This window comes from Hemitrygon akajei, chromosome 7 (genome assembly GCF_048418815.1).
Source record: "Hemitrygon akajei chromosome 7, sHemAka1.3, whole genome shotgun sequence".
Lineage (NCBI taxonomy): Eukaryota > Metazoa > Chordata > Chondrichthyes > Myliobatiformes > Dasyatidae > Hemitrygon > Hemitrygon akajei.
The window spans coordinates 96,708,672-96,734,996 of NC_133130.1; the positions used below are offsets into that span (position 1 = coordinate 96,708,672).

The 26,325-nt window shown below is 39.4% G+C and overlaps 2 protein-coding genes across 2 annotated transcripts in view; one reads left to right on the forward strand and one right to left on the reverse strand.

The window, feature by feature from the left end:
• galm (galactose mutarotase) overlaps positions 1-8,012 on the forward strand; it is a 50,770-nt gene extending 42,758 nt beyond the window's left edge. The window contains exons 6-8 of the mRNA XM_073051512.1: positions 2,830-3,004; positions 3,307-3,391; positions 5,774-8,012. Coding sequence (XP_072907613.1) covers positions 2,830-3,004; positions 3,307-3,387 — 256 coding nt within the window. The 3' untranslated portion in view covers positions 3,388-3,391; positions 5,774-8,012. The remainder of the gene's footprint in view (positions 1-2,829; positions 3,005-3,306; positions 3,392-5,773) is intronic.
• LOC140730711 (serine/arginine-rich splicing factor 7-like) overlaps positions 7,362-26,325 on the reverse strand; it is a 35,717-nt gene continuing 16,753 nt past the window's right edge. Inside the window, exons 2-9 of the mRNA XM_073051513.1 lie at positions 25,843-26,023; positions 20,610-20,786; positions 19,609-19,683; positions 19,450-19,527; positions 16,192-16,245; positions 8,992-9,039; positions 8,315-8,350; positions 7,362-7,767 (exon numbers count right to left, since the gene is read on the reverse strand). Coding sequence (XP_072907614.1) covers positions 7,713-7,767; positions 8,315-8,350; positions 8,992-9,039; positions 16,192-16,245; positions 19,450-19,527; positions 19,609-19,683; positions 20,610-20,786; positions 25,843-26,023 — 704 coding nt within the window. The 3' untranslated portion in view covers positions 7,362-7,712. The remainder of the gene's footprint in view (positions 7,768-8,314; positions 8,351-8,991; positions 9,040-16,191; positions 16,246-19,449; positions 19,528-19,608; positions 19,684-20,609; positions 20,787-25,842; positions 26,024-26,325) is intronic.

Genomic DNA, 26,325 nt, shown 5'->3' on the forward strand with positions numbered 1-26,325 from the left:
GGTATAGAGGAGCTACTGCACAGGACTGAAAACAGTCACAGCAAGTTGTAAACTCAGCCAACTCCATCATGGGTACTAGCCTCCTCTAATTGAGGGCACCTTCAAAGGGCAGCATCCATCATTAAGGACCCCCATCTCTCAGAATATGCCCTCTTCTCATTGCTATCATCAAGTAGGAGGTACAGGAGCCTGTAGACATACACTGAATGTTTCAGGAATGGCTTCTTTCCCTCTGCCATGCACACTACCTCAATATTTTTTGCTCTCTTTTTGCACTACCTATTTAATTTTATTATATATATACTGTGCAAAAGTCTTAGGCACAGGTAAAAAAATCTGTAAAGCAAAGATTCTTCAAAAATAATGAAAAGTTTTGAAACATAAAAATATTATTATAAAGAGCAGTGAACAGTAAAAAACTAAAACAATATTTTGTGTGACCATCTTTTATCTAAACTGCTTCAACTCTTTAAGGTACTTGGTGTGCCCTTGTATAAGAAAATCATTAATAGGTTGTTCAAAGCATCTTGGAGACTCTGCAGACTCTGGCTGTCTCACTTGCTTCTGTCTCTCTAGGTAATCTTAGACTGCCTCAATGATGTTGAGATCAAAGCCCTGTGGAGGCCATACCATCGGTCGCAGAATTCTTTGTACTTCTTATCGCTGAAGGTAGTTCTTTATGGCCTTGGCCATGTGTTTGGAATCATTGTCCTGCTGCAGAATGAAAATACACCAATCAGGCACCTCCCTGATGGTATTGTGTGATGGATAAGAATCTGCTTGTACTTCTCAGCATTGAGGATTCCATTAATTTTGACCATTTGCAGAACTGAAGCCCAAACCTGCAGCGAACCTCTGTCGTGTCTCAATGTTGGCTGCAGATGCTTGTCCATGTAGAGCTCTCCACCTCTTCTATGCACAAACTGCCCCCTGTTTGAGCCAAAAATTTCAAATTTTGGCTCGTCAGCCCTGAGCACTTGCTGCTATTGCTTAGTACCCCAGTACTTGTGTTTTTGTGTGTAGGTGAATTTCTTGGCTTTGTTTCCACTTCAGAGGGAAGGGCTTTTTGGCAGCAATTCTTCCATGAAGACCCCTTCTGACAAGACAGCTGTAGGCTGTAGAGGGGTGTACTTGGTCTCCAGTGGTTTCTATGCTGTACTTTTTTGATTTAGAAGGGAAATCAGTTTGATGTATCTCTTGTCTGCTGCAGTCAGTTTCTCTGGTCGATCACTTGCCAGTTTCTTTGTGCTTCTTCAGAAGTGTTTGGACGGCACATCTTGAAATTCTGTTTGCTGCAAAATTTCAGCTTGTGAGAGATCTTGCTGATGCAGGATGACCACCTTGTGTCTTGTTGCTATGCTCACTCTTACCAAGGTGTAAAAATTGATGATTTGAAGGTTAAACTAGTCACATCTCCCACACCCACACCTTTTAGTGTGGTTGTCCTTCACCCGGTTTGATTCCTTCTTCATCCGTTTCTGTTTCATTTAATCAGTTTAGTTCATTCAACTCATTATGTTATTGATTATTAGCATCCTGTTTGTTATCTTTACTTCAATATGCACTGGGATATACACCTACATTCAAGATCTTACTTGAAAAGTGGTCTATTACTTTCATTAATGAAATACCAACATTTCTCTGTAACATTTAATTTTATCAAAAGTGAATGTTTGGAACTCTAAAATTTGCTCATTTCTACTAACACACTAATGCAGAAGTTAACATCTAAAACAAAATTTATATTTAAAAAATCTAGCGTGCCTAAGACTTCTGTTTCTTATTGTTAGTTTTTAAAAATTATATGTTGCAATGTACTGCTGCTGCAAAACAACAAATTTCACAACATATGCCAGTGATATTAAACTTGATTCTGATTCTGATACTGCGCTAGTAATTCTTAGCTTTGACTTCTGATATCTAGAGTGGAGTTAGAACCTGATATTCAAAGTAAGTTTATTATCAAACTATGTATATGTCACCATATACTATCTTGAGATTCATCTTCATACATTTGCAGAACAAAGAAATACAATAGAATCAATGAAAAACTACACACAAAGACTGACAAACAACCAATGTGCAATAGATGACAAACTGTGCAAAGTGAAAAATAAAATAAGTAAATAAATAATACTGAGAACATAAGTTGTAGAGTCCTTGAAAGTGAGCCCATAGGTTCTGGAATCAGTTCAGTGTTGGGGTAGTAAAATTATCCATGCTGGTTCAGGAGCCTGGTGATTGAAAAGTAATAACTGTTGCTGAACCTAAGGCCCTGTACCCCTTCCCATTGGCAGCAGCGAGAAGAAAGGATGACCTTGATGGTGGAGGTTCTTGACGATGGATGCTGCCTTCTGTCAGTGCTTCTTGTAGGTGTGCTCAGTGGTGGGGATGACTTTGCCTGTGAAGGACTGGGCTGTATCTACCACTTTTTGTAGGCTTTTCTGTTCTTGCACATTGGCAATCATTCAGGATACTCTGTGTATCTTCACTCTTCAATGACATGCTGCTGGATTTGCACAAACTGTTAAGAAAGTAGAGGCGCTGTTGTCCCTTCTTTGTGATGGCATTTACATGCTGGTCCTGGGACAGATTCTCTGATATGAAAACACCAAGAAATTTAAACTTACTGACCCTCTCCATCTTCAATCCCCCAATGACAGAGAACATATCCCCAAACCTTATCTAGGTTTGAATTATTTATGGCCATGCCACAAGTCTTCGAGCTACTGGTTGCTTAATTTCTTGAGGCATATGTTAGCTGGGAAAATGTTTGGGGAATAAATTTTAAATATACTTAAGAATTTACCAGTGAAAACTTGTTTACAGGGTGTATCATCAGCCAAGTGGCAGACTGCTGGAGGTTGAGACAACACAGCCAGGAATTCAGTTTTACACTGCCAATTTTCTTGATGGAAGCTTGAAGGGCAAAGGAGGAGCTAAATACCCTAAGCATTCAGCTTTTTGCTTGGAAACGCAGAACTGGCCTGATGCCGTCAACAAGGTTAGTTTCTGGGGCCGGGTGGAAAGGAAGAGGGAGAGGTGAGATGAAGTGAAATGAATTAATTTTGTTAACCAAAGTATGTCCTAAAAAGTTTGTATTCTTACTTCTCTACAACTTCACCCTGCTAAAGTGAAAAATGAATGTTAAATTTGAACCTATTGCAATGTGTTATGCAGTGACTTGCATGATAGCAGCTCTGATACAGTAAAACACATCTTTCAGAAATTTTAAGTGAGGATATTTGTACAGATCACAGGAACCCACCCAGACCACCAATTCTTTGAAATGTTCTTATATTGCAGAAGAATTTCCCAGATGCATTGCTGAGACCTGGTGAAGAATATAATCACACAACGTGGTTTACTTTCTCTACTGTGAAATAGTAATGTAAGTAGCTACTGTTTATTGCTTTATTTGAATAAAAGCATTCTGAGACAATGAAAAATAAAGGTCATGATTGGGTGGTGTGGATTTGAAGGTGGGAGTAAGGACCTAATATTTCAACAGTTAAGAAACTGAGTCATATTTCCTGATTTGTCCTTAAGAGGGAGCTTTTATACAGATTTGTTTTAAAGATTTCCTGTAAATACTTCACACTGCACACTACCTGCACTTCATGCTGTGGCCACTACTACAACATTGGGTTTTAACCATGGTCATCGCTCAGATCTCTCATCCACTGTCTCCTTACCCCACACTGCTCATTTCTACCTCCTACCTGAGATCCACAAACCTGAGTGTCCTGGTCTGCCCATAGTTTCTGCCTGCTCCTGCCCCAAGGAACCCATGTATGCATGCTTTGACTCATTGTTCTCCTTGGTTCAGTCTCTTCCCGCTTATATCTGTGATATTTCACGTGCTCTCAATCTCAACTACTTACAATTTCTTGGCCTTGATCACCTCACTTTTCACTATGAATGTCCAATCCCTCTACACTCTGTCTCGTATCAGGAATGCTTTAAAGGTCCCTGCCTTCTTTCTGGACATTAGACCAAACCAGTTCCTCTCTACCAACACCCTCTTCCATCTGTCAGAGCTGATCCTCACCCTCAAAAGTTTCACTTTCAGCTCTTCTGCCATAGTTTTTTCACTACCCACAACAGTCCTTGTTCCAAGTCTACTCTGGTAATGTTCCCAATTCTTTCTGCGCTATACTGACAACTGTATTGGTGCTGCTTCCTGCACCCATGTTGAGCCCAACAATTTCATCAACGTTGCCTCCAACTTGCCTTCGTATTTATTTGGTCCATCTCAGACACCTCTCTCCTTTTTCTTAACAGACTGTTTACTGATATCTTTTACAAACCTACTAACTCACACTGCTATCTTGACTACCCTTTCCCACCCTGTCAGTTGTAAAACTGCCATTCCATTTTTTCATTTCCCCCATCTCTGGATAAGGCTTTCCATTCCAAAACACCTCCTCCTTCAAAAAACAGGATTTCCCTTCCTCCATCATTGATGTTGCCTTAATTCACACCTCCTCCATTTCCCAGACATCCACCCTCACCCCATCGTCCTGCTGCCATAACAGGCATAGAGTTCCCCTTGGTCCTTATCTACCATCCCAAAAGCCTCTCATCCAGCACAGCATTGTTCATATTTTCAATAGGACACTATCCCTCCCCCTCCCAGCTTTCTGCAGCAATCACTCTCTATGTGATGTGTTTGTCCAGTTGTCCCTCCCCACTAATCTCTCTCGGCACTTATCCGTTAGCAGGACAAGTGCAGCACCCACCTCTACACATTTCCCTCACCATCATTCAGGGCCCTAAACAGTGAGGCAACATAGATTTGTCAAGCACCTTTGCTCCACCACAAAAGGCAGTGCCAACACGAGGAAATCTGCAGATGCTGGAAATTCAAACAACACACACAAAATGCTGGTGGAACACAGCAGGCCAGGCAGCATCTATAAGGAGAAGCACTGTCCTGACGAAAGGTCTCAGCCCGAAACATCGAGTGCTTCTCCTTATAGATGCTGCCTGGCCTGCTGTGTTCCACCAGCATTTTGTGTGTGTTGTTTCTCCAGTGCCACCTATTTTAATTCCACTTCCCATTCCAATGTTGGTCCATGGCCTGTTACAATGAAGCTACTCTCAGGTTAGAAGAGCAACACCTGGTATTGTTTGAGTAGCCTCCAATCTGACAGCATGAGCATTGATTGCTCTAACCTCCAGTAATTTTGCTCCCTTTTCTTATTCTGGCTCCCCTGCCCATCACTTCTTTCCCTTTCTCCCATAGTCCACTGCCATCTCTTATCGGATGCCTTCAGCCCTTTACCTCTTCCACCTATCACCTCCCATCTTCTCACTTCATCTCCCCCCCCCACCCACCAGTCTCATTAACCACCTGTCAGCTTGTACCCTTCCCTGATGAAGGTCTCGGCCCAACACATCAACTGCTTATTCCGTGTCAGAATTGCTCCAGATTTCCAGCTATCTGATTTTTAAACCATAGTTTTATGAACATTGTCATTAAAAAGCCCCGACAGCAGAGGAATTTGGACTATAAATGGGTCTTTTTTTGCAAAGGTGGCACTAGAACAGTGAGTTTGAAAGGTATCATAGATAGGTGTGCAACTTCAGAATATCTTATCCAGGTTCAGTTGGTTTTCAGCTGATTATTATGTGCAGCTACCACAGTATCAGCCTATAAACCAGATTGACATTTATCTCCTAAACAGGGCCTTTAAGAGTGTTACTTCCTGCATTCTTTTAAAAATACCCTTTTGTCTTTTTAACACCTGTTCTTTTTTTGTCTCTCCAGCTTGGACGTGTACAGCCTGCAGATGTGAAGACAGATTTGCTGACTACTGTGGGGCTGTAGGCAACCGTTGCTCGACACTAATTGAAATCTTGCCACAAGGAGGAGCCCAAGAAGAATATTGTCTAGTTAACACATTGATCTCTATTTTGCAAATTATTTCTAGAAACATGTTTATTTTTAGAACTATCAAGAGCATTTAAAACCTCTAGATCTTAAAAATATAATTATTGGCCTGAGATGGGCTTGAACTAAACTTGCTAACATTTTTTAAGAATAGCAAAACAAGGTTTTCAAACCATTGGTATGGATTGCTTGAGTTACTACTATGATTACAATATTGACAGTACTTGATCTCATGGAAGTTTCTCAAAATCACGGTAAGGATAGCTTTTCTGTACAGTACAAAGTTACTTCTAAACTTTGAAGTTTACAGCAAATCACAAAGCTGAAGAGCAGAAAAAACTTTTAATTTTCAAAAGGGAATTGGATAAATATCTCAAATTTCTAGGATCATTATGTAAGAGGAGATGGTCACAGGAAAATGAAACAGAATCAGTCAAGAACTACAAAACGTTTTAAGTTATCGGGGGAGCTTGGCTCAGCTAGGTCTTGGAACACAGCGGGGGGGGGGGGGGAACGACACCTTAAAAAGGTCTAAAATTATGCAGGGCATAGCTAGATGATGATAAATCTTTTTCCCAGGGAAGGAACGACCAAAACATAGATTTAGGGGCATGGTTTAAGGGACCACCTTTTTATGGAGTAGGTGGCAACTATATGGAACAAGCTGCCAGAACAAGTAGTTTTATCACTTAAAAAGCACATATTGGGGCAGGATATGGACCAAACATGGGAAATTGGGATTAGTTTTATGGGCACCATGGTCAACCTGGACTCATCTGATAGAAGGGCCTGTAGTGTCCTGCTGAAGGGTCTCGGTCTGAAACATCAACCAACTTTTTTTCCATAGATGCTGCCTCCAGCATTTTGTGTATATTTCTTGTATGAGTGTGGTTGCTTTCGGTTGCAAGAGTCTGATCACATGTAATCACTGGTTTGATTTAAAAGCTCAAATTGTATTTGCTTTGATTCCACCTGTGATTTCTCCAATAACTTGGAAGCAATTTCTAATACTTGATGGTGGGTGAGTAACTAAAACCTTTATCTATAGGATAAAGGTCAATACCAATACATAATGCATTATTCTGTGGCCTAGTAATGCACAAAGTATAGTACAAGATCCTCTAGCTCTTCCCTACACTGATCCCAACAACTAGGAATTTTGCCCCCTGCATCAGTACTGAAGCTAAAGCGGGTTTTCAACTTTCTCCAATACTCATCAGCCCCCTAAGTTACACTGAGTTACTATCCCAGAACCAAAGCTTCTATAATGGTAATACTCTCATCAGCGTTACCAGATCTACCCTTGTGATCCTAAAATCTGTACTCGTTTTCTTGTCTGCCGTAAAGATTATTGCTGAATTTCCTGAGCTACTCCTAATAAAGCAAACTTCCATTTCACTATCATAAGTAAGTGTATTTCAATGATTCTATGCTGGATACATAATAAAAAGACACACACACACACTTCTCAGGACAATTCGTTTATTTCTATTTCCAGATACAAAAATGTGATACACTTTGAATGGTTTGAGGAATCTGATATTACAACAAAAGAATACAACACAGTTATGCAGGGAAAAATGCAGATCACTCAATTTAGTCTCTATAGGATGTGTATTTCTTTAAAAAATTTCCTACCCACGCCATATTTCCTCCACAAAAGGGAAAAAAAGCATGAAAATTAAGTTAGAAACAAGCCCTTACATTTAAAATCAAATCCAAACCCCCACAAAAGAACCAGAGGTTTCCCATACAACTTCAAAGAATGTAAACAAAAAAAAACATTCATTCTAAAGTTTAGCTTTGCTAGTTGTATTTAGTCATTTCTGTCAGGACTTGCACTTCTACGAGAATTTTCAGATGGCGTGCGACTGAGGGAGGGAAAAACATGTAATTAGAACAAAATTTTAGGGGTTCATTTTGTTTACAACCATATATATTTCAGTAAACTGTCAACCAATCAATTCCCATTGTAAATAAATCATGGTCTTCTACAGTTAGTTATCTGGTACCAAGATTTTTGCTGATTTATAATTTCAGGTGACAGTGTTTTCTAGAAAAGTTTTTATGTAACAAATCAATGTATATCGAATAAAAGCAACACTGCAAGATTCAATTATGTCTATTAATATCAATATAGAACTTAAAGGTCATAATTACTTTCTGTCAATCCTTTTTGTACTACTAAAACAAATTATAGGTGTTAAGATTAAATAGATAACATTCTGCTATCTAGTCAGTTTGTCCGAAAAATATTAAGAGCTTTAAATATTCCTTGCATTTACAGATTTTACTGGCCTAAACTCAAGACATCTTTAAATACGATCTTATAGATGAGAACCTTAATGCAAATAACTAGAGATGTAGGGAAGTAGTAGCTAGTCTTTTTGTGTATAAATTGTTAGTGTAATTCCTTACCTTCGCTTTGGTGAATGTGATCTAGAATTTGAGCGACTGTTTTTGGAATAGAAAATAGAGATTGAAGTTAGTTAACTATCCAAAAACCAACAATAAAACTACTAATAGGCAACGGAACAGGGCACTCCTAAGGCCAAGACCAACACAGCAGTCACAAATAAAGTTCTTTATTCAGATTGAACAAGGCTTAACTGCAAAGAAATTCTACAAATTAAAGATTTCCCCAGACCATCTTCATTATATTGAGTTACGGCATTTTGTAGGCTGGAACTATTAATAACTAGATTCAAATGCCTGAACTCAAGCAAAATAAACTGAGAAGAACATGAATCCAGCCCAAAATGAAATCTCAGAGTTGAAGTAACATTCAGTAGGAACTTGGATATTGCAGGAAGCACACAACCACAGTCAAAAAATTAACCAATTGCAAGCCTACCAGAGTTAGTCCATCAAAAGTATTTTCACCCTCAAATGCTACAAAACCTGAAATAATTAATCCATACCTTGCAACTCACTCAAAAGCGATTCTAGATAGCTAACTGATCAACTATTAAGGCTATTGCCAGGGAATAAGATGCAATTTAAGAATATTGGGAATTTCAATGGGAGGCTGAAGAAGAGAAAAATATCAAAAGACAAGCATTTCAAAAAGAATGAATATTGTTTGATCTCCTCACCTTCGAACAAGAGAGCGAGACTTGGATCTTCTCAGAGGAGACAGAGATCTGTATTAAAATGTTTAATTAATATTTGCTGTACATTATATTCAATACTTATGATAAATTTTGTACAATTACACGTCTCAACAATAATTTCTCATATTTAGCATCATAAACCAACATAAAACTACTTATTTCCAAGTTTGCATAACAATGAACTATGTATACATGATCAGGATTACTGCAGATGAAAACTAGCAGTTTGTATCTGGTTTACAGTTCAAATAAAACCCAGTCTAATCAATTCCGGGACTATGCAGTTTTTAAATAAGCTGCAGGTATGATTTAAATAGCCATTCATTGGTAGTTAAGATGTGTGGGGGAGGGACGGAACTACAAGTTTCTTCATAATCAAGTTCTCTGTAGGTAAAATTCCTAATGGGCCACCAATAAATTGTCCATTTATCAAAACTGCAACGGGTATTTGCTCAGATCAATGTTTCATCCAAATTACATTAGCAACAAAATGGATGTATTTATCTGGCTTCTGCACAGTTTACCATACCTGAGAGAGAAGAAAAATCAAGATGTGGCATCAGAATGTAATTAACTATTGAGAATTGTTTCTTCCCCTCCGTGTTGAGGGGATTTGCTCCCAGTAAGCAAAAGGTGCAACTAAAATTAGGACTCAACACCAAATCATTACCAGAACAATTAAAAAATTATAAATAGCCAGCTGGAAAACAAAGTACTAATTAAATAAATGAGGACAGACAGGGAAACACATCTGACATATTGTAGCTGTATCATGCAGGAACTGAGGCACAATGATTTCAGCAACCAGATTTGCGGCAAGTATCTACAACTTAACAGAACTCCGCCTTAGTCAAAGTAGTCAGTGCTTTAGACTCTGCTACAGATGCAAGGGGGAAAGCAACTTGATCATTTTGTTCCAGAGGACAGTCACATCCCTTTGGTCAACTACTGCAATTACCACAGAAAGTGACTTGACAAGTAAAGCAGGTACGAGTGATCAGTAGGGAACAAGAGCCTAAACTGTTGTCCCAACAATAAATGGTTCATACAGAATACATGTATGAGAGTAAGCTCAGGAAGGAGGAAAATGACTAACACCATGGTCAGTCATGAAAGGGGAAGCAAACAAACTTGTGTGGCAGCAGTACAGTTAGGGACAAACTATTCTACAGGGCCATGAGAACAAGTCACAAAGGGTGTGTTCTGTACCATCAGTATCAAGGACACCTCAGACTAAAAAGCAACTTGCACTATGGCAGCAGTAGCTTTCTCTAGCCTGTTATTAATATTGATTGGATTTAAAGGTTCTGCTGAGAAAGAATGAACAGCTAGATCTTAAAGTAAAAAGCAGACTCAACGCTAATAACCTCTGCAGTATTACCTCCATGTCATGCAAACTGGCATCAGATTAATAAGGTCAAAAATTTTAATGTATAGCTCAAAGATTGGTGTGGGATAAAATGAATTTCAGTTTACAGAGAACTGGCAACTGTTCTGGGAAAGAAGTCTGTTTCACAAGACAGGTCTCCCTTGAGTGAAGCTGGAGCTGGTGCCCCAGCAAGTCCAATAACTAAATCTGTATAGAACTGTTTAAGTAGATGGAGTGAGTGGAGTTAAGAATGAGAAAGGACAAGACAATGTAAGGTAGCAACACAGGTGATATAACAAAGCATACAAACATGTCTGCACCTGCAAACAAGGTCAGAGGGACTGAGTAATGCAGGAGTGATAGCATTGCCTCACAGCCCCAGAACCAGGTACTACTTGCATACAGCTTAAACATTATTCAGGAGATCAGAAGGGATTCCCTCCAGTTTTCTCTCATGGTTCAAAGACATGAGCTCCAAATATATAGCTCATGGTTGGTGGGTGTGGAGAAGAAAAAAGATGGGATTAGTGTAGATGCATTCTTGTTAGTTGACATGGATACGATTGCACACAGGACACATTACAATGCTGTATGACCATGACTCCATGATTCTAAAAATGGCAAAACAACAAAATGAAAGCTCCATGAACATTTATAACAAGGGCAGATGAATTGCAGTACAAACAAAAATGGACATGATCTACTGAAAACAATATTCCACAGGACCAAAAAGAACTTGTAAAGGTTAAGGTAGGTCTGTTTATAAAGGACAAAAATCACCATATAGGTGCAAAAACAAAGACTGGCTGAGAATCTGGTGGAGATAATAAAACCTTCAATAAAAAGTTACACTGTAAGAGTATGAATCAAGAATTATGTAAGCAATACAATAATCGTAACTTTAAAATCCATCTAATCTGGATGAATCAAATTGATAAAGGTACACTCAAGAACAAGCTCAGTAAGTGTATTCAGGAAAAATCCTTAAAATGGTCCCAACAGGGGAATGGACCATTTAGATCTAGTGATGGGGCAAAAACATGATACAACATTTTAAAAAGATGAGGAAAAGAGTGATCATTTTGCATTTCATGTTCAGTTTGACAGTGAGAAACCAGAGCCTGAAACTAATCTTAAACCAGGTGACAGAGGTCAATAGACAATAGGTGCAGGAGTAGGCCATTCAGCCCTTTGAGCCAGCACCACCATTCAATGTGATCATGGCTGATCATCCACAATCAGTACCTCGTTCCTGCCTTCTCCCCATATCCCTTGACTCTGCTATCTTTAAGAACTCTATCCAACTCCTTCCTGAAAGCATCCAGAGAATTGGCCTCCACTACCTTCTGAGGCTGAGCATTCCATAGATCCACAACTCTCTGGATAAAAGAGTTTTTTTCCTGAACTCCGTTCTAAATGGCCTACCCCTTATTCTTCAACTGTGGCCTCTGGTTCTGGACTCCCCTAACATCGGAAACATGTTTCCTGCCTCTAGCATGTCCAATCCCTTAATAATCTTTTATGCTTCAATCAGAACCCCTCTCATCCTTCCAAATTCCAGTGTATACAAGCCCAGTCGTTCCAATCTTTCAACGTATCACAGTCCCGCCATCCCGGGAATCAACCTTGTGAACCTACGCTGCACTCCTTCAATAGCAAGAATGTCCCTCCTCAAATTTGGAGACCAAAACTGAACACAATACTCCAGGTGTAGTCTCACCAGGGCCCTGTACAACTGCAGAAGGACCTCTTTGCTCCTATACTCAACTCCCCTTGTTATGAAGGCCAACATGCCATTAGCTTTCTTCACTGCCTGATGTACCTGCATGCTTACTTTCAGTGACTGATGAACAAGGACAACTAGATCTCGTTGTACTTTCCCTTTTCCTAACTTGACAACATTCAGATAGTAATCTGCCTTCCTGTTCTTGCCACCAAAGTGGATAACCTCACATTTATCCACATTAAACTGCATCTGCCCAATCACCCAACCCATCCAAGTCATCCTGCATTCTCCTGACATCCTCTGCACATTTCACACTGCCACCCAGCTTTGTGTCATCTGCGAATTTGCTAATGTTACTTTTAATCCCTTCATCTAAATCATTAATGTATATTGTAAATAGCTGCGGTCCCAACACCAAGCCTTGTGGTGGGACTAGTCACTGCCTGCCATTCTGAAAAGGACCCGTTGATCCCTACTGTTTCCTGTCTGCCAACCAATTTTCCATCTGTGTTAGTACCCTACCCCCAATACCATGTGCTCTAATTTTGCCCACTAATCTCCTATGTGGGACCTTATCAAAGGCTTTCTGAAAGTCCAGGTACACTACATCCACTGGCTCTCCCTTGTCCATTTTCATAGTTACATCCTCAAAAAATTCCAGATTAGTCAAGCATGATTTCCCCTTCGTAAATGCATGCTGACTCGGACCGATCCTGTTACTGCTATCCAAATGAGCCACTATTTCATCTTTTATAATTGACTCCAGCATCTTCCCCACCAGTGATGTCAGGCTATCTGGTCTATAATTCAGTTTTCTCTCTCCCTCCTTTGTTAAGAAGTGGGATAACATTAGCTACCCTCCAATCCTCAGAAACTGATCCTGAATCTATAGAACATTAGAAAATGATTACCAATGCGTCCACGATTTCTAGAGCCACCTCCTTAAGTACCCTGGGATGCAGACCATCAGGCCCTGGGGATTTATCAGCCTTCAGTCCCATCAGTCTACCCAACACCATTTTCTGCCTAATGTGAATTTCCTTCAGTTCCTCCATTACCCTAGGCCCTCTGGCCACTATTACATCTGGAAGATTGTCTGTGTCTTCCCTAGTGAAGACAGATCCAAAGTACCTGTTCAACTCGTCTGCCATTTCCTTGTTCCCCAATGAAGGTCACAAATGAAGGAATTGCTGCTAAAGCAGCCCAAGGAAGTAAGTCACTACAACATGTGTGAATTGCAGCCACCCCGCACCAGTGGTGAAATACCAATAAAGCAGGTTACTTTGTTCTGGATGAGGTCAGGTTGATGATTATGAGCCATTAGAACAAAGAAACAATTCTGTATCCACATGGCCAAGTTTCCCTGGATCTCACTCCTCCTGACTTTCTGAATGAGGAACTTACCAAATGCCTTACTAAAAATTCATACACACCACATTCTTAAAGAACTCAGTTAGGATCCTATGACCTGCCCCTCACAAAAACACACTATCCCTAATCAGACTATGCTTCTCCAAATGCTGGTAAATCCTATCTCTAAGAATCTAATTCCCAGGGTTATCCCTACTCCATTTCTTGAACAAGGAATAACATTTGCCACCCTCCAATCATTCATGGTCACTGAAGACACAAGGATCATTGCCAAAGGTACAGCAATCTATTCTCGCACTTCCTCTATTAACGTGTCCAGCCCTAGAGAATTAATCCTAATGCTTTTCCTAAGTTCCAAGACTTCCTCTTTCTTGACGTCAATATGTTCTAGCCTTCACTTCACCTGCAAATCTGTTGGGGTTGTCTACTGATATCTGGTGCTCCCAATGCAGCCTCCTCTTCATGGGGAAGGAGCAACATAGATTTGGCCAATTATTTTAGACCACAAGCAGAATTATGCCATTCAGCCCATCAGGTGTGCTCTGCCATTCCATCATGGCTGATTTATTATTCCTCTCAACCCCATTCTATTGCCTTCTCCCTCTAACCTTTGCTTCCCTGACAAATTAAGAACCTATCAAGCTCCACTTTAAATATATCCAATGACTTGGCATCCACAGCTGTCTATGGCAATGAATTCCACAGATTCGCCACCCTCTACTAAAGAAATTCCCACTGATTTCTGTTGTAAATAGACATCTCTCTATTCAAAGGCTCCCCCACCATAGAAACATCCTCTCCATATCCACTCTATCTAGGCCTTTTAATATTCAATTGGCTTCAATGAGATCTCCCCCACACCTCCCATTCTTCTAAATTTGAGTCCCAGAGCCAAACGCTTCTCATATGTCAACCCTTTCATTCCTGGAATCATTCTCATGAACCTCCTCTGTACTTTCTCCAATGCCAGCTCATCTTTTCTTAGATAAGGGGCCCAAAACTGCTCTCAATACTCCAAGTATAAACTGATCAATGCCTTATCAAGCCTCAGCATTCCATCCTTGTTTTTATATTCTAGTCCTCTCAGATTCCAATCCCCATTCCTATTCTGACATGTTGGTCCATGGCCTCCTCTACTGCCACAAGACCACTTTCAGGCTGGAGGACCAACAGCTCTTATGAGCTTTTCCGTGTGGATAGCCCTCAACTTGATGGCATGAACACCAATTTCTCCAACTTATGGCAATTTTCCTCCTAGTCCCCTCTTCCATACGCTCTGCCCCCCAACCCCATCCACACCTGCTTGTCACTTCCCTCGGTCTCATTCCTCCTTCCCTTTCAACCACAGTCCACTATCCTCTTCCATTGGATTCCTTCTTCTCCAGCCCCTTACCTTTACTACCCATCACCTCCTAGCTTCTTACTTCATTCCCTTCCCCACCCACCTGGCTTCACCTATCACCTAAACTTGTACTCCTTCCCTTCCCATCTTCTTATTCTGGCTTCTTCCCACTTCCTTTCCAGTCCTGATGAAGAGTTTCGACCCAAAACACCAACTGTTTATTCATTACCATAAATGCTGCCTGACCTACTGAGTTCCCCAAGCATTTTTTGTGTGACACCCTATTTTATGTTGTTTTCTCAAACGTCAAGGTCAAGGTCCTCTCACTACCTCCTGACTCCAGGCATGTTTCCTCTCCTAGCTCTGATCAGTCAAACCCCAATTCTAGTCATCTTCCTGTTCCTCACATACATGTGTAACACCTTGGGGATTTTCCTTAATTCCACTCACCTAGGCTTTCAATGCCCCCTTCTCACTCTGTCCATTCTTCAACTCTTTTCCAGCAACCTTGTTAACTCTAGAGCCCTGTCTAATCCTTGCTCCCTAAACTTTATCAACTGCTTTGTCACATGCAATGGTCCCTCTTGCAATCATATACAAACTATTTACATATATGACAAACAGCAAGGTTCCCTGCACCAAACCCTGTAGTACACCAGCTTCCAATCACAAATACAACTTTCCACCATCAGCTCTGCCTCCTATTCCAGGCCACCTCTGGATCAAATCAATTCTAACCTTAAGGAATTTTGTCATGGGCCTTTCTGAAGTCATTGGCTATACTTAAGGCAGGAAATTCAGGCTGAGAGGGAAATGGATCAGTCATGATGAAATGGTAGAGCAGACACGATGGGCCAAATGGTCTAATTCTGCTCCAATGCCTTATGGTCTTACACCACTTCGTTGCACATGCTTCAAATCTTGTACTTACATCTTACAAACTTCCAGTTTAATAGAATAAAGACGAAATCTAAAATTGACAGGCTAGATGCAGACAGTATGTTTTCATGACTAGAGTTCTAGATTACAAGATACAATTTTTGGATCAAGAGCTAACTTTTTAGGGCTGAAAAGAAATGCTTCACTCCGAAGATTGTGAACATTTCAAATGTTCCACCTTAGAAGGCTGTGTATGTATTCATACATGAGATTAGCAGATTTCTGGGCATTAAAGGATATTAAGCATAATGTTAGAAATGGGCCAAGGTAGAAAATAGCTAAGATATTGATCAATGGTAGAGCAGACTGAAAGCACTCCTGCCAGGTATTTATGTTCAAATATCAATACTCACTATAGTGCTGCTAGCACTATTCACAACTGTATATGCCACAAATTAATTACAACAAAGGATACTACATGAAAATCAAACTGACCTGCTTCTCTGCCTTGACAGAGACCTGGATCTGGATCGTGACCTTGATCGAGACCTTTATAAAAGACCATTTACAAAACTAAAATTCACAGATATACAATGAGGTAAAGCTAACTATTACAAAAAGACATACGGTACTTTAAGTTAACTTAGAAAAAAACATTTACCAATCCTCCCAAAGTGCCTCGATGTCATCTACAGTTGACTCTCAATTATCCTGAGTAATGAAGGGGTGCGCCTCGACGGATAATGCAAAAATACAGATAATGCAAAACACATTAAAAAGGCATTGGAAATTCTTGCACAGTACTTTGTTGTTTAAAATACTCAGTCCTGTTTGTTTCATCAATTGACTTGCCTTGGTGATACTCATCTGTTACACTTCCAGAAACAATTCTTTATTCAAGAATGCAACACCTTGCTGCTCTACAGAACCAAACAAGCTCAGTAGTAGCCCAAGATTTTAAATCTGGAAGCACAGGTTTTGAAAAACTGAAAGCACAGGCTTCCCCTTCACCCACCACCCTCAGAGTTAATCTGCAAACTGGGGTAAATCAACCACTGGATAAGAGAGAGTCGACTGTACTTACTCCATGAGTTAACTGAACTCCAGAAAAGCCTCTAAAACAATCTTTAACTGCAACAAATTTCATCATCTGTTTTGTCGACTCTCAAGACTGCTTAAAAAACCTGAACAAGAGATTCTGCAGGTGCTGGATATTAATGCTGGAGGAACTCAGCAGGTCAAATAGCATCTAGGCAGAGGAATAAACCATTTGTGTTTTGGACTGAGACCCCTTTTTAGAACTGTAAAGGAAGTGGGGCAGAAGCCAGAATAAAAAGCTTGGGGAGGGGAAGGAATACAAGTTGGAAGAGAAAAAGTGAAACCAAGTGAAGGGAAATGAATGGGTGGGGGAGAGCGGTGTTCTTTATTCTTAATCTTTCCCTGCCAGATGTGGCAATTCTGCTGGACATGACTCGTTAAATCCTGACGGTTCCTCTTAGAAAGAGGAAGAGATCATCAACCCCACGCCAATGAAGATCAATGGGAATCTGTAGATGCCACCCCACCTCCAAGTTGCTCAAATTGGTTGATGCTGTACTGACTGAATCAACAAAATGAAAATGTACCAAGACTCATCTTTTCAGGGTGGCTTGGTACAAACACTGAGGCACTCATTATCCATGAGGTGGAGGAGGCAGCTGAGAAAGCTGGGGGGGGGGGGGGGGGGGGGGGAAGAAGAGTTAGAAATAGACTTAGCCTGGTTGCACAATTTTCTCTCTTGGACAAGCACATTTAGAAACCTCAGTTCATTAGACTGAATCTTTTTCATGAAACTAGTATGAAGAATCTTCAATTAAAAAAGTAAAGAGTTTAAAAATACAAGTGCCAGAGGAACTCAACAAGTCAGACAGTAACTATGAAGAGGAACAAGTTGTTGATGTGCTGGGCCAAGACCCTTTCCTGAACTGGAAAGGAAGAGGAGGACAGAAGCTAGAATAAACAGCTGGGGGGAGGGTGGGTAGGAATGAAATGAGAAATTGAGGAGTGATAGGTGGAAGAATTATGGGGCTGAAGATCAAATCTGATAGCAAATTGGAGACCATGGAGGAAAGGGAAAGAGAAGGGGTACCAGAGAGAAGTGATGGGCAGGTGAGAAAAGAGGGATAAATTATTGGTTTTAAAAACCTGACCATGAATGTGGTTTTTTTGGGGAAGTCTGTCTGCAAACATACATTCCAATTGTACACAAAGTTCAGGAATATTTCAGATACAGCCATCCATTTTCTGAACTTCATGAAAACTGCAATCATACACCAAACAGAGTGGAAAAAAACAAAAAAACAGAGTAGAACAGAGTGATCTAGGAATAATGGTGGACAGTTCCCTGAAGGTGGAATCTCATGTGGATAGGGTGGTGAAGAAAGCTTTGGTATACTGGCCTTTATAAATCAGAGCATTGAGTATAGGAATTGGGACGTAATGTTGAAATTGTACAAGGCATTGGTAAGGCCGAATTTGGAGTATTGTGTACAGTTCTGGTCACCGAATTATAGGAAAGATGTCAACAAAATAGAGAGAGTACAGAGAAGATTTACCAGAATGTTACCTGGGTTTCAGCACCTAAGTTACAGGGAAAGGCTGAACAAGTTAGGTCTTTATTCTTTGGCGCGAAGAAGGTTGAGGGGGGACATGATAGAGGTATTTAAGATAATGAGGGGGATGGATTCAGTTGACGTGGATAGGCTTTTTCCATTCAGAGAAGGGGAGATTCAAACAAGAGGACATGATTTGAGAGTTAGGGGGCAAAAGTTTAAGGGTAACACAAGGGGGAATTTCTTTACTCAGAGTGGTAGCTGTGTGGAATGAGCTTCCAGTAGAAGTGGTAGAGGCAGGCTTGGTATTGTCATTTAAAGTAAAATTGGGTAGGTATATGGACAAGAAAAGAATGGAGGGTTATGGGCTGAGTGCGGGCCAGTGGGACTAGGTGAGTGTAAGCGTCGGCACGGACTAGAAGGGCCGAGATGGCCTGTTTCTGTGCTGTAATTGTTATATGGTTAAAATTTTCTTCCATTTTAAAGAACATTGCAATTGAAGCCACTTGCCATAACATTTTAATTTTACAATTTAAGACCCAAAACAGGTATGTATGGAAGCAGACACATGGAATAAGAGTACTGTTGATAGAGAAGTGAGGACTTCAGACCCGAGTCAAACTGCTTGCTTGAGTTGTATTTGTGATTCAAACTAAACCATATCAAGGCTCAGTATTTTGAAAGTATAAGGATTCACGCCTATTCGATGTTTAAAATACTGTACATACATTCCAAGCATGAACTCAGTGAACACACTTTGTTTTTAAAAAGTGAAAATGCAGGAAACTTAGGCCATTGATTAGAAGCACTAACTCAGCTTTTCCTCTCTCCACAGTTGCAGGCTGATTTACTAACGACTTTCAACATTTTTAATTTTGGGTTTCTTGCCCTGTTTTGATTTCCAATGAAATGCATTTAACACTAACTCAGCTTTTCCTCTCTCTACAATTGCAGATTGACTCACTGACTACTTTGTGCTTCCAAGGATGGCAAATCATCAGTACTTGCCTTTGTTAATATTTATTGTTTTAAATTAAAATTGCTAGACAAGAAGACTTGTAAGTTGTACTTAACTGAAATGATCAATTAATCCAGAGTTCAATGTATTTTCTTTTGTTTTTGACTATGGAGAAAGGGAAAGTAAAGAATGTATTATACTCACCTGGACCTTCTAGGAGAGAAAGACCTGGACCTCCGAGGAGAAAATGACCTGGACCTCCGAGGAGAAAATGACCTGGACCTTGACAAAATTTGAGTAATTATTACATTTTAGAACACAAACACATCATTCTTTAACACTAAACCTCCATGAAAGACATACCTTCTGCCACGGCTACGGCTGTGTGAACGAGAATATCTTCTTCCACGTGATCTTGAACGTGACCTAGTCCTGGACCTGGTTTAACAAAAAGAAAAGAGTTAAATTTAGCTGTTTCAGCATTATATTCTTGGAATACCTCTGCTGGAATCAAAATAAGATTGCTACAATACAGTGTCTGTCAGTTTGAAGACAATGTGGGGACCTACATATATGTTTTTAGATTAAATCTACATAACGTAGATCCAGTTAAAAATCATTACATTTCTTTTAGCATTTTGTGCATTGTAAAAACACTTGTAAGTGGTACATAAAGTAAACCTTGCAAGTTTGCAGGTCAGTCGACCCCCTCTTTGGACCAAGGTCAAGCAGATCTAGGCGATCTAGAAGTATCTATCAGATCATCGCAGCATCTAGATGTTCTTCAATCTAACGACGATCAAATTGACAGCCAAATGAGCCAAAGTGAGGCTTGATTGACGCAGGATGTTTGTCTACGAGGGAATGCGGTCAATCTGGCGTTCCTCTAGAAAGGGGCCCAATTGAAAGCCAATTTACAGCATAACGGCGATCACCTTGTCTCATTCTCAAACATTTTCTGCCCTCAAAAGAATCTTAAAGGTGAAGCTAGTTGTAGCAGGTTCTCGAGGGGATCTGGCCTCATGCCAATCACCGTATGCTCTAGGCGCATCAAAACTGTTGGATTTGCTAGATGCCTCAGCCTGATATCATGAGGCTCACGACATTCTGAATCGCGGTGACTGACTCAAACGAAGAAACCTGAAAGGTTTGGACCAGGTGGATCATTAATATTCAAAACATTCACAGTGAAACTCAAAGTCAAGCAAACAAAAAAGCCACAAGACCTGATTAGCACTTAAATGTAAAGCAGCAAGCAACAATATAAAGCACTGCATTTTTATTCAGATTAAAATAAAGCTGTTTAAATATACTTAAAATGCTTTTAAGCGTTTTTAATAATCATTGAGATTGGTTTGTCATACCTGCTCCTCCTACGTCGGCTATAGCGATGACAGTCATAAGCATAATGACCCTTTTCTCCACACTCATAGCATCGATCATTTGGGTCAAAGGGCCGCCGTGCTGGTGGCCGCTCAAAGCGTGAGCGGCGCGGCATTCCTGTTGATAATTCCACTCGAACACGCGAACCACAAATTACCCTTAAGTTAAAGAAATTACTATTTAAACAGGCATCAGTGAAAATGTGCAGCTACAATACTGCCCTTATTATTGGAGCTTAAAGCATTCAACATTATATGCACATTATTTCATGATGCATATAATGAGACATTAATTAAGCTTCTGCAACCATTGGTGCTTATGCATACAAAACTGGTTACTCTGATCTGTTTGCCCTGAAGTCCAATTCCATAAACAATTTTTTTTTGCAACAGTGATGTGAACATTTACAGTGAAACTTCAGCAGTATTTCTCCAAGCTAACTCATCTGATATGGGGGAAAAATCTGGAAAATAGCCATAGGTCTGACCAAAATCTCAGGAGAAACAATATACTTCTTCCCCACACACCCCCATAAATCAGAAGATTCAAATTCAAAACCACCAAGTTGAACCCAGTGGTTGTGTGTGTGTGGGGGGGGGGGGGGGGGGGGGGCAGGGGAGAAGATGAGAAAGGGAGGTAAAGAAAGAGTACCTACCTCCCTTAAAACTTAGCGAAAAACCAACAGGAACATGGCTGAGACAAAACTTAAAAGAACAATTTATAAAAGAAAAAGGCATTGATGCTACTAAGCTCTTCATTAGGCTGAAGAGTAACAAGCACAATAACTTTATCCATTCTTGTGATTGGAACACAACTACATTAATTATTCAACAACATAATTTAACAAAATATTCTCTCTTACAGGATCCTACCTTTAAAAGGGGAGATTAATTGGGTAACAAATTGCCTCAATAACTTTTTCAATGTCATTGGACAAGTCCTGTTCACATCAATTTGAAGTTTAGGGGCTAAGTTTAGGTGATAAGTTAGGTGAAGACACAAGGACACTTCTGCCGAAAAATAATGTTCAACTATGACTGATCCCAACACCACAGTGGAATGATGGAAATCCAAAGTTGTCTTTATAAAAAGTGCTTTAATGGCATTTACCACATTATTGTGAAAATTATCTAGAGAAAAGCAAAAGAGCAAGAGATATCAAAGAGAAAGGTAAATACTGTCTTGTATATATACTTAGGAAGCGACAGTAAGAGTTTAACAGCCTGGGAGAGGTTTCACTGCTAATGTAATGTAGAAGCCATGTTTGAGTTATGGTTAGAGATAACTGGTGCTTTGGAATGTGAGACATCCAATCAGGGGAGGGAGCTTTTGAGTTGTATGTCTGACACTGTGTGAGCTGGGGTCCTTTGTTCAGTGGAAGATGAAGAGTGAAGACGCCGGAGAGAACCAACTGTAGGATTTGACCCAATGAGGGGCCGTGATTCAATGGAGCAAGGTGCCGAGGTCAACTGAGGATCGGTGAACATGTATGACTTCTACAACTTGTGCATATTTGACTGTTTAATTATAATGAGCCCTTTTTGCTTTTTCTTTCTTTACTAACCCTTTAGTTAAGATTCATAAATATAACTCCTTTAATCATATACATCGAGTTGTAACGGTAGAAAATTACACAGCATCCACACAAACTGGGGTTTGGGGTGGAAGAGCCTTCTCAATCTCACAGCTTTGGTGAGACCCGGATGTGTATTCCCTAGACTTACACGGTCAAGGAAACCAGGTGGGTTTCAAGTTTACTGATCTGTAATCATGTGCAATTGCCAAGACCATCAAATCATGATTTGTAGGCGACTAAATCAATTTAAATACCATTTTAATGAGACCTGACAAAAGGTACAGAAGTAAACTATGTTGTTCAATTAGCAATTCATAGGCTGCTGTAGAAATGTCTGTAACTATTCACCTCTTGACTGTGTGCTGTAGTATTCATACAGTTAGAAGCTTTCAAGTGTTAACAAATAAGGAAGTTGTCCTGATGCATGTACCTATTGACCAGTTGAACTTGGTTCTTACAAGAAACAACTGACTCAAACTTCAAATCAACCAAATTCTAACACAACTTTAAACTTACAAAGTCTTCATGACAGTTCCTAACATTTCAACCTCAAACATTAATGCAGAATGTCCTCAGCTATGCACAGTATTTTAAAGGGAGAATTTTCCAGTGGGTGACAGTGCTGCCACCCATGAAAATACGCATTTTCATCATGCTCCCAAACCTGTGGCAAATATTCAAAAGCAAGACACAAAGCCCAGGTGCCTATGCAGAATATAGATTCAGAGGAAGCATATCATGTGATTCATTCTATATGCAAACTTCAGTTATAAAACATTAGCACAACCATAGAAGCAGATCTCTGCGATAAAACTAACAAATCTAACAGAAGGACACGAGTCATAGTTCAAAACTTTTTAAAATGCAGCTCTGTAGAAATATGGACCAGTTATATATAACAATAATTTTATAGACTGGCACAAGAAGCTAAGGAAAGCCGCCAATACAACTGAGCCACAAGAAACGTTTCTTTCTAAACTTAGATGAAGTAAATAAGCTTCAATTCATAGAGAAAGTATAAACTTATGCAATCTCAGCAGAATATGTTCATATTAACTACAATTTCCAGAAGCAAAAGCTGGATCAGTTGGGTTTTGTATCATGATCTATTATTCAAATACTGCTTGCTATGCTGAGGTAGCCCCTGTAATGCTACAAAGACCTGAAACTCCCATGTATCATTATATATCTGTTATAGATTGTAAAGATAACAATTCTGCACTACCAGAGTTTAGCAAATATGTCTCTGGAAGAGATAAATGAATTACAGAATTTTGCTGATTCCTGCCTTTTATAGGGACTTTATAGCATAACCCAAGATTGGCAAGAAGTTGATCAATGGCGATTGCCAGATTATTTTAAAACAGCACCTTTTGTGAACAGTTCCAGATTTCAATACTAATAATGTTCCCTTTTCGATAAGATACTGTATGAAGAGAGCTTTGCCAAAATTCTCCAAAACCTAACCAAAGGTCCACAAACTGCACAAAGATAAAAGTTCACACAAAAGATAAGTTTCTTCATATCAAGAGAACCAACAAAAGCAAGCCATCTTGTGTTCCTTTCATGTTGATTCAATGGAAATTATGTACAATCCAAAAAGAGTCATTGCTTGATTTGTGTAGCTAATTACACCAATGCACTGTTGCACAAAAGTTGCTCATGAGATATCAGGTCACCGAGAGGTCTCAACCAAGAAAAAGTTGGGAATCTTGGATCAGTATTAGTGTTCCAAATAGCCAAAAGATCGTAAAGCAGTGGACAACTGTAGCAGCTACTGTCATTTCTTCTCACCAAAGACCATATAACACACAGTATAAAATCTAACAGGAAAGAGTCAAACATTTTTAACAGGAACAGAAATTACTCAACTGCATAAAATTTGACTCAAAGGATCTCAACCAGGTAGAAGAGCAGTCATGCACATCTTCAGTTACTGGACATGTCTGAAGGGAAAATAGTTAACTGCTAGCGTACCAATACATGACATCTGAAAAATAGCTTGCATTTCCACAATTGCCAAATAATAATGCGTTAATATGGGCTCCGTTACAATAACGGCAGCACTCATGGTTTCTTTATCTGTACAATGTTGCATTATAACAACTGAATATTTCACGCATATAACATTTTATACATTTGTTACTCTGACAATCCCCCAATATTTAAGAGGAAGCCAAATCCAAATGTCAATAGCATTATTCACTTCTTATTTAAAATTAAGATAAATGGCCCTCAAGCTCTTTATCCTCTGATCAGAGCACACAATGCCTAACAACTATACTCTTAAATGATGTAAGAAAGGTTCTGCAGGCAAATGTAAGTTTTCACGGGACTGCTTTATATTTCTATGAATATCTTGAGGAGGAGAAAACTCCTGCCAATCAATACCTTAAAGTAGGTAAGTTTGTTTATCCGGTGCTTAGCCAACAGGAATTCTCATTAAACCAGTAAAAATTTCAAAGAATATGCATGACCTACATAAGACTGTTTTGTTTTATGCTCAAAAATCAATTTTATTTCATTGAATATGTAAAATAATGAAAAGATATTTTTACATTAGTTCACACGAGCAGTGCAGTTGTAGGCTAATTAGCAACAGCAGCTTTGGTACTTCATGTGATGATGATTGCAGTTATTTATTTGATTTCTATTTGTTTTATTTATATTAATACAGTTTTGCCTTGAATATAGAATTACACTGTGATTTAAAAGGATAAGGGGATGACAAATAATTTGGCAATTTATTTAAATGTATATGCATACACTAAGAACTGATTTTGGGCTTCAGAAAGAGTAAGAAAACACAAACCAATCCTCAGAGGGATCAGAAGTGGAGTGAGCAATTTCAAGTTCCTGTCAGTATCTGAGGAGCTACCCTGGACGCAACATATTGATGCAGCTATAAAGAAAGCAAGACAGAGGCTATATTTCATTAAGAGTTTGAGGAGATTTGGTTTGTCACCTAAAACATTCTACAGATGTACTGTGTTAAAGCATTCTGACAAACTGCATCACTGTCTGGTTTGGGGAGGAAGGGTTGCTACTGCTGCACAATGAAAAAGTTATGGTACAAGCCTTCACCGTATCCAAGATACCTTCAAGGAGCAGTGTCTCAGGAAGACAGTGTCCATCATTAAGCATCGCCTTCTTCACACTTTTACCATGGAAGAGGCGCACACAGTCATTCAGAAACAGCTTTTTCCCCCTCTGCCATCCAATTCCTAAATGGATACCGAACTCACGAATACTATCTCACTGCTGTTTATTTGTGTTGCACTACTTATTTAACTATACATGTTTATTATAATTTTTATTTTATCATGTATTACATTGTACTGCTGCTGCTGAGTTAACAAATTTCACGATATATCAAGGATATTAAACCTGATTCTGATTTTATGTGTATTTGTACAGTAATGTTTTCTCAAAAAATTCTAAGTTAATTGGCAATGCCACCATGCCTGTACAATTCTGCATGGACACTTAGGGCTAAGAGAGCATACTGTGACAAGTGCATTCTGAACAGAAGTTTCAAAGAAAATTGAAAACATTCATATTATGCAATAAAAATAGCTGATAATAATGAAAGCAAGACTTTACCAATGGGGTTTAGCTTCCCTTTAAGATTTACTTACTTGCCATCCAAACCACGAACAGCATCTTCAGCATCTCGAGGCTCCTCAAATTCCACAAAAGCAAAACCAGGGGGATTCCGTGCTATCCAGACAGTCCTCAGTGGCCCGTAGTAGCTGAATGCACGCTCTAGTTCCCCTTTACCGGCACCTGTTCCCAAGTTACCTACATAGACCTTGGTTTCTGTTGAGATGCATACCAGATATCATTAGAATCTGCAAAACAAAACACTAAATAAAACTGTTTTGAATTACAAAAAAATTAACTGTGATTTTCAAAAGAAAACTAGACTTTAAAGGACAACAAAAATATACAATTATAAGAATATATACACCAAGAGAAAGGAATACGGTACTGTGCAAAAGTCTTAAGCATATGTTAAAAAAAAAGCTGTAAATCAAAGATGCTTTCAAAAATAATGAAATAATGAAGTTTCCAAATATCAAAAAACTATAAAACCCAGTAAATAGTAAAGTAAAATTATT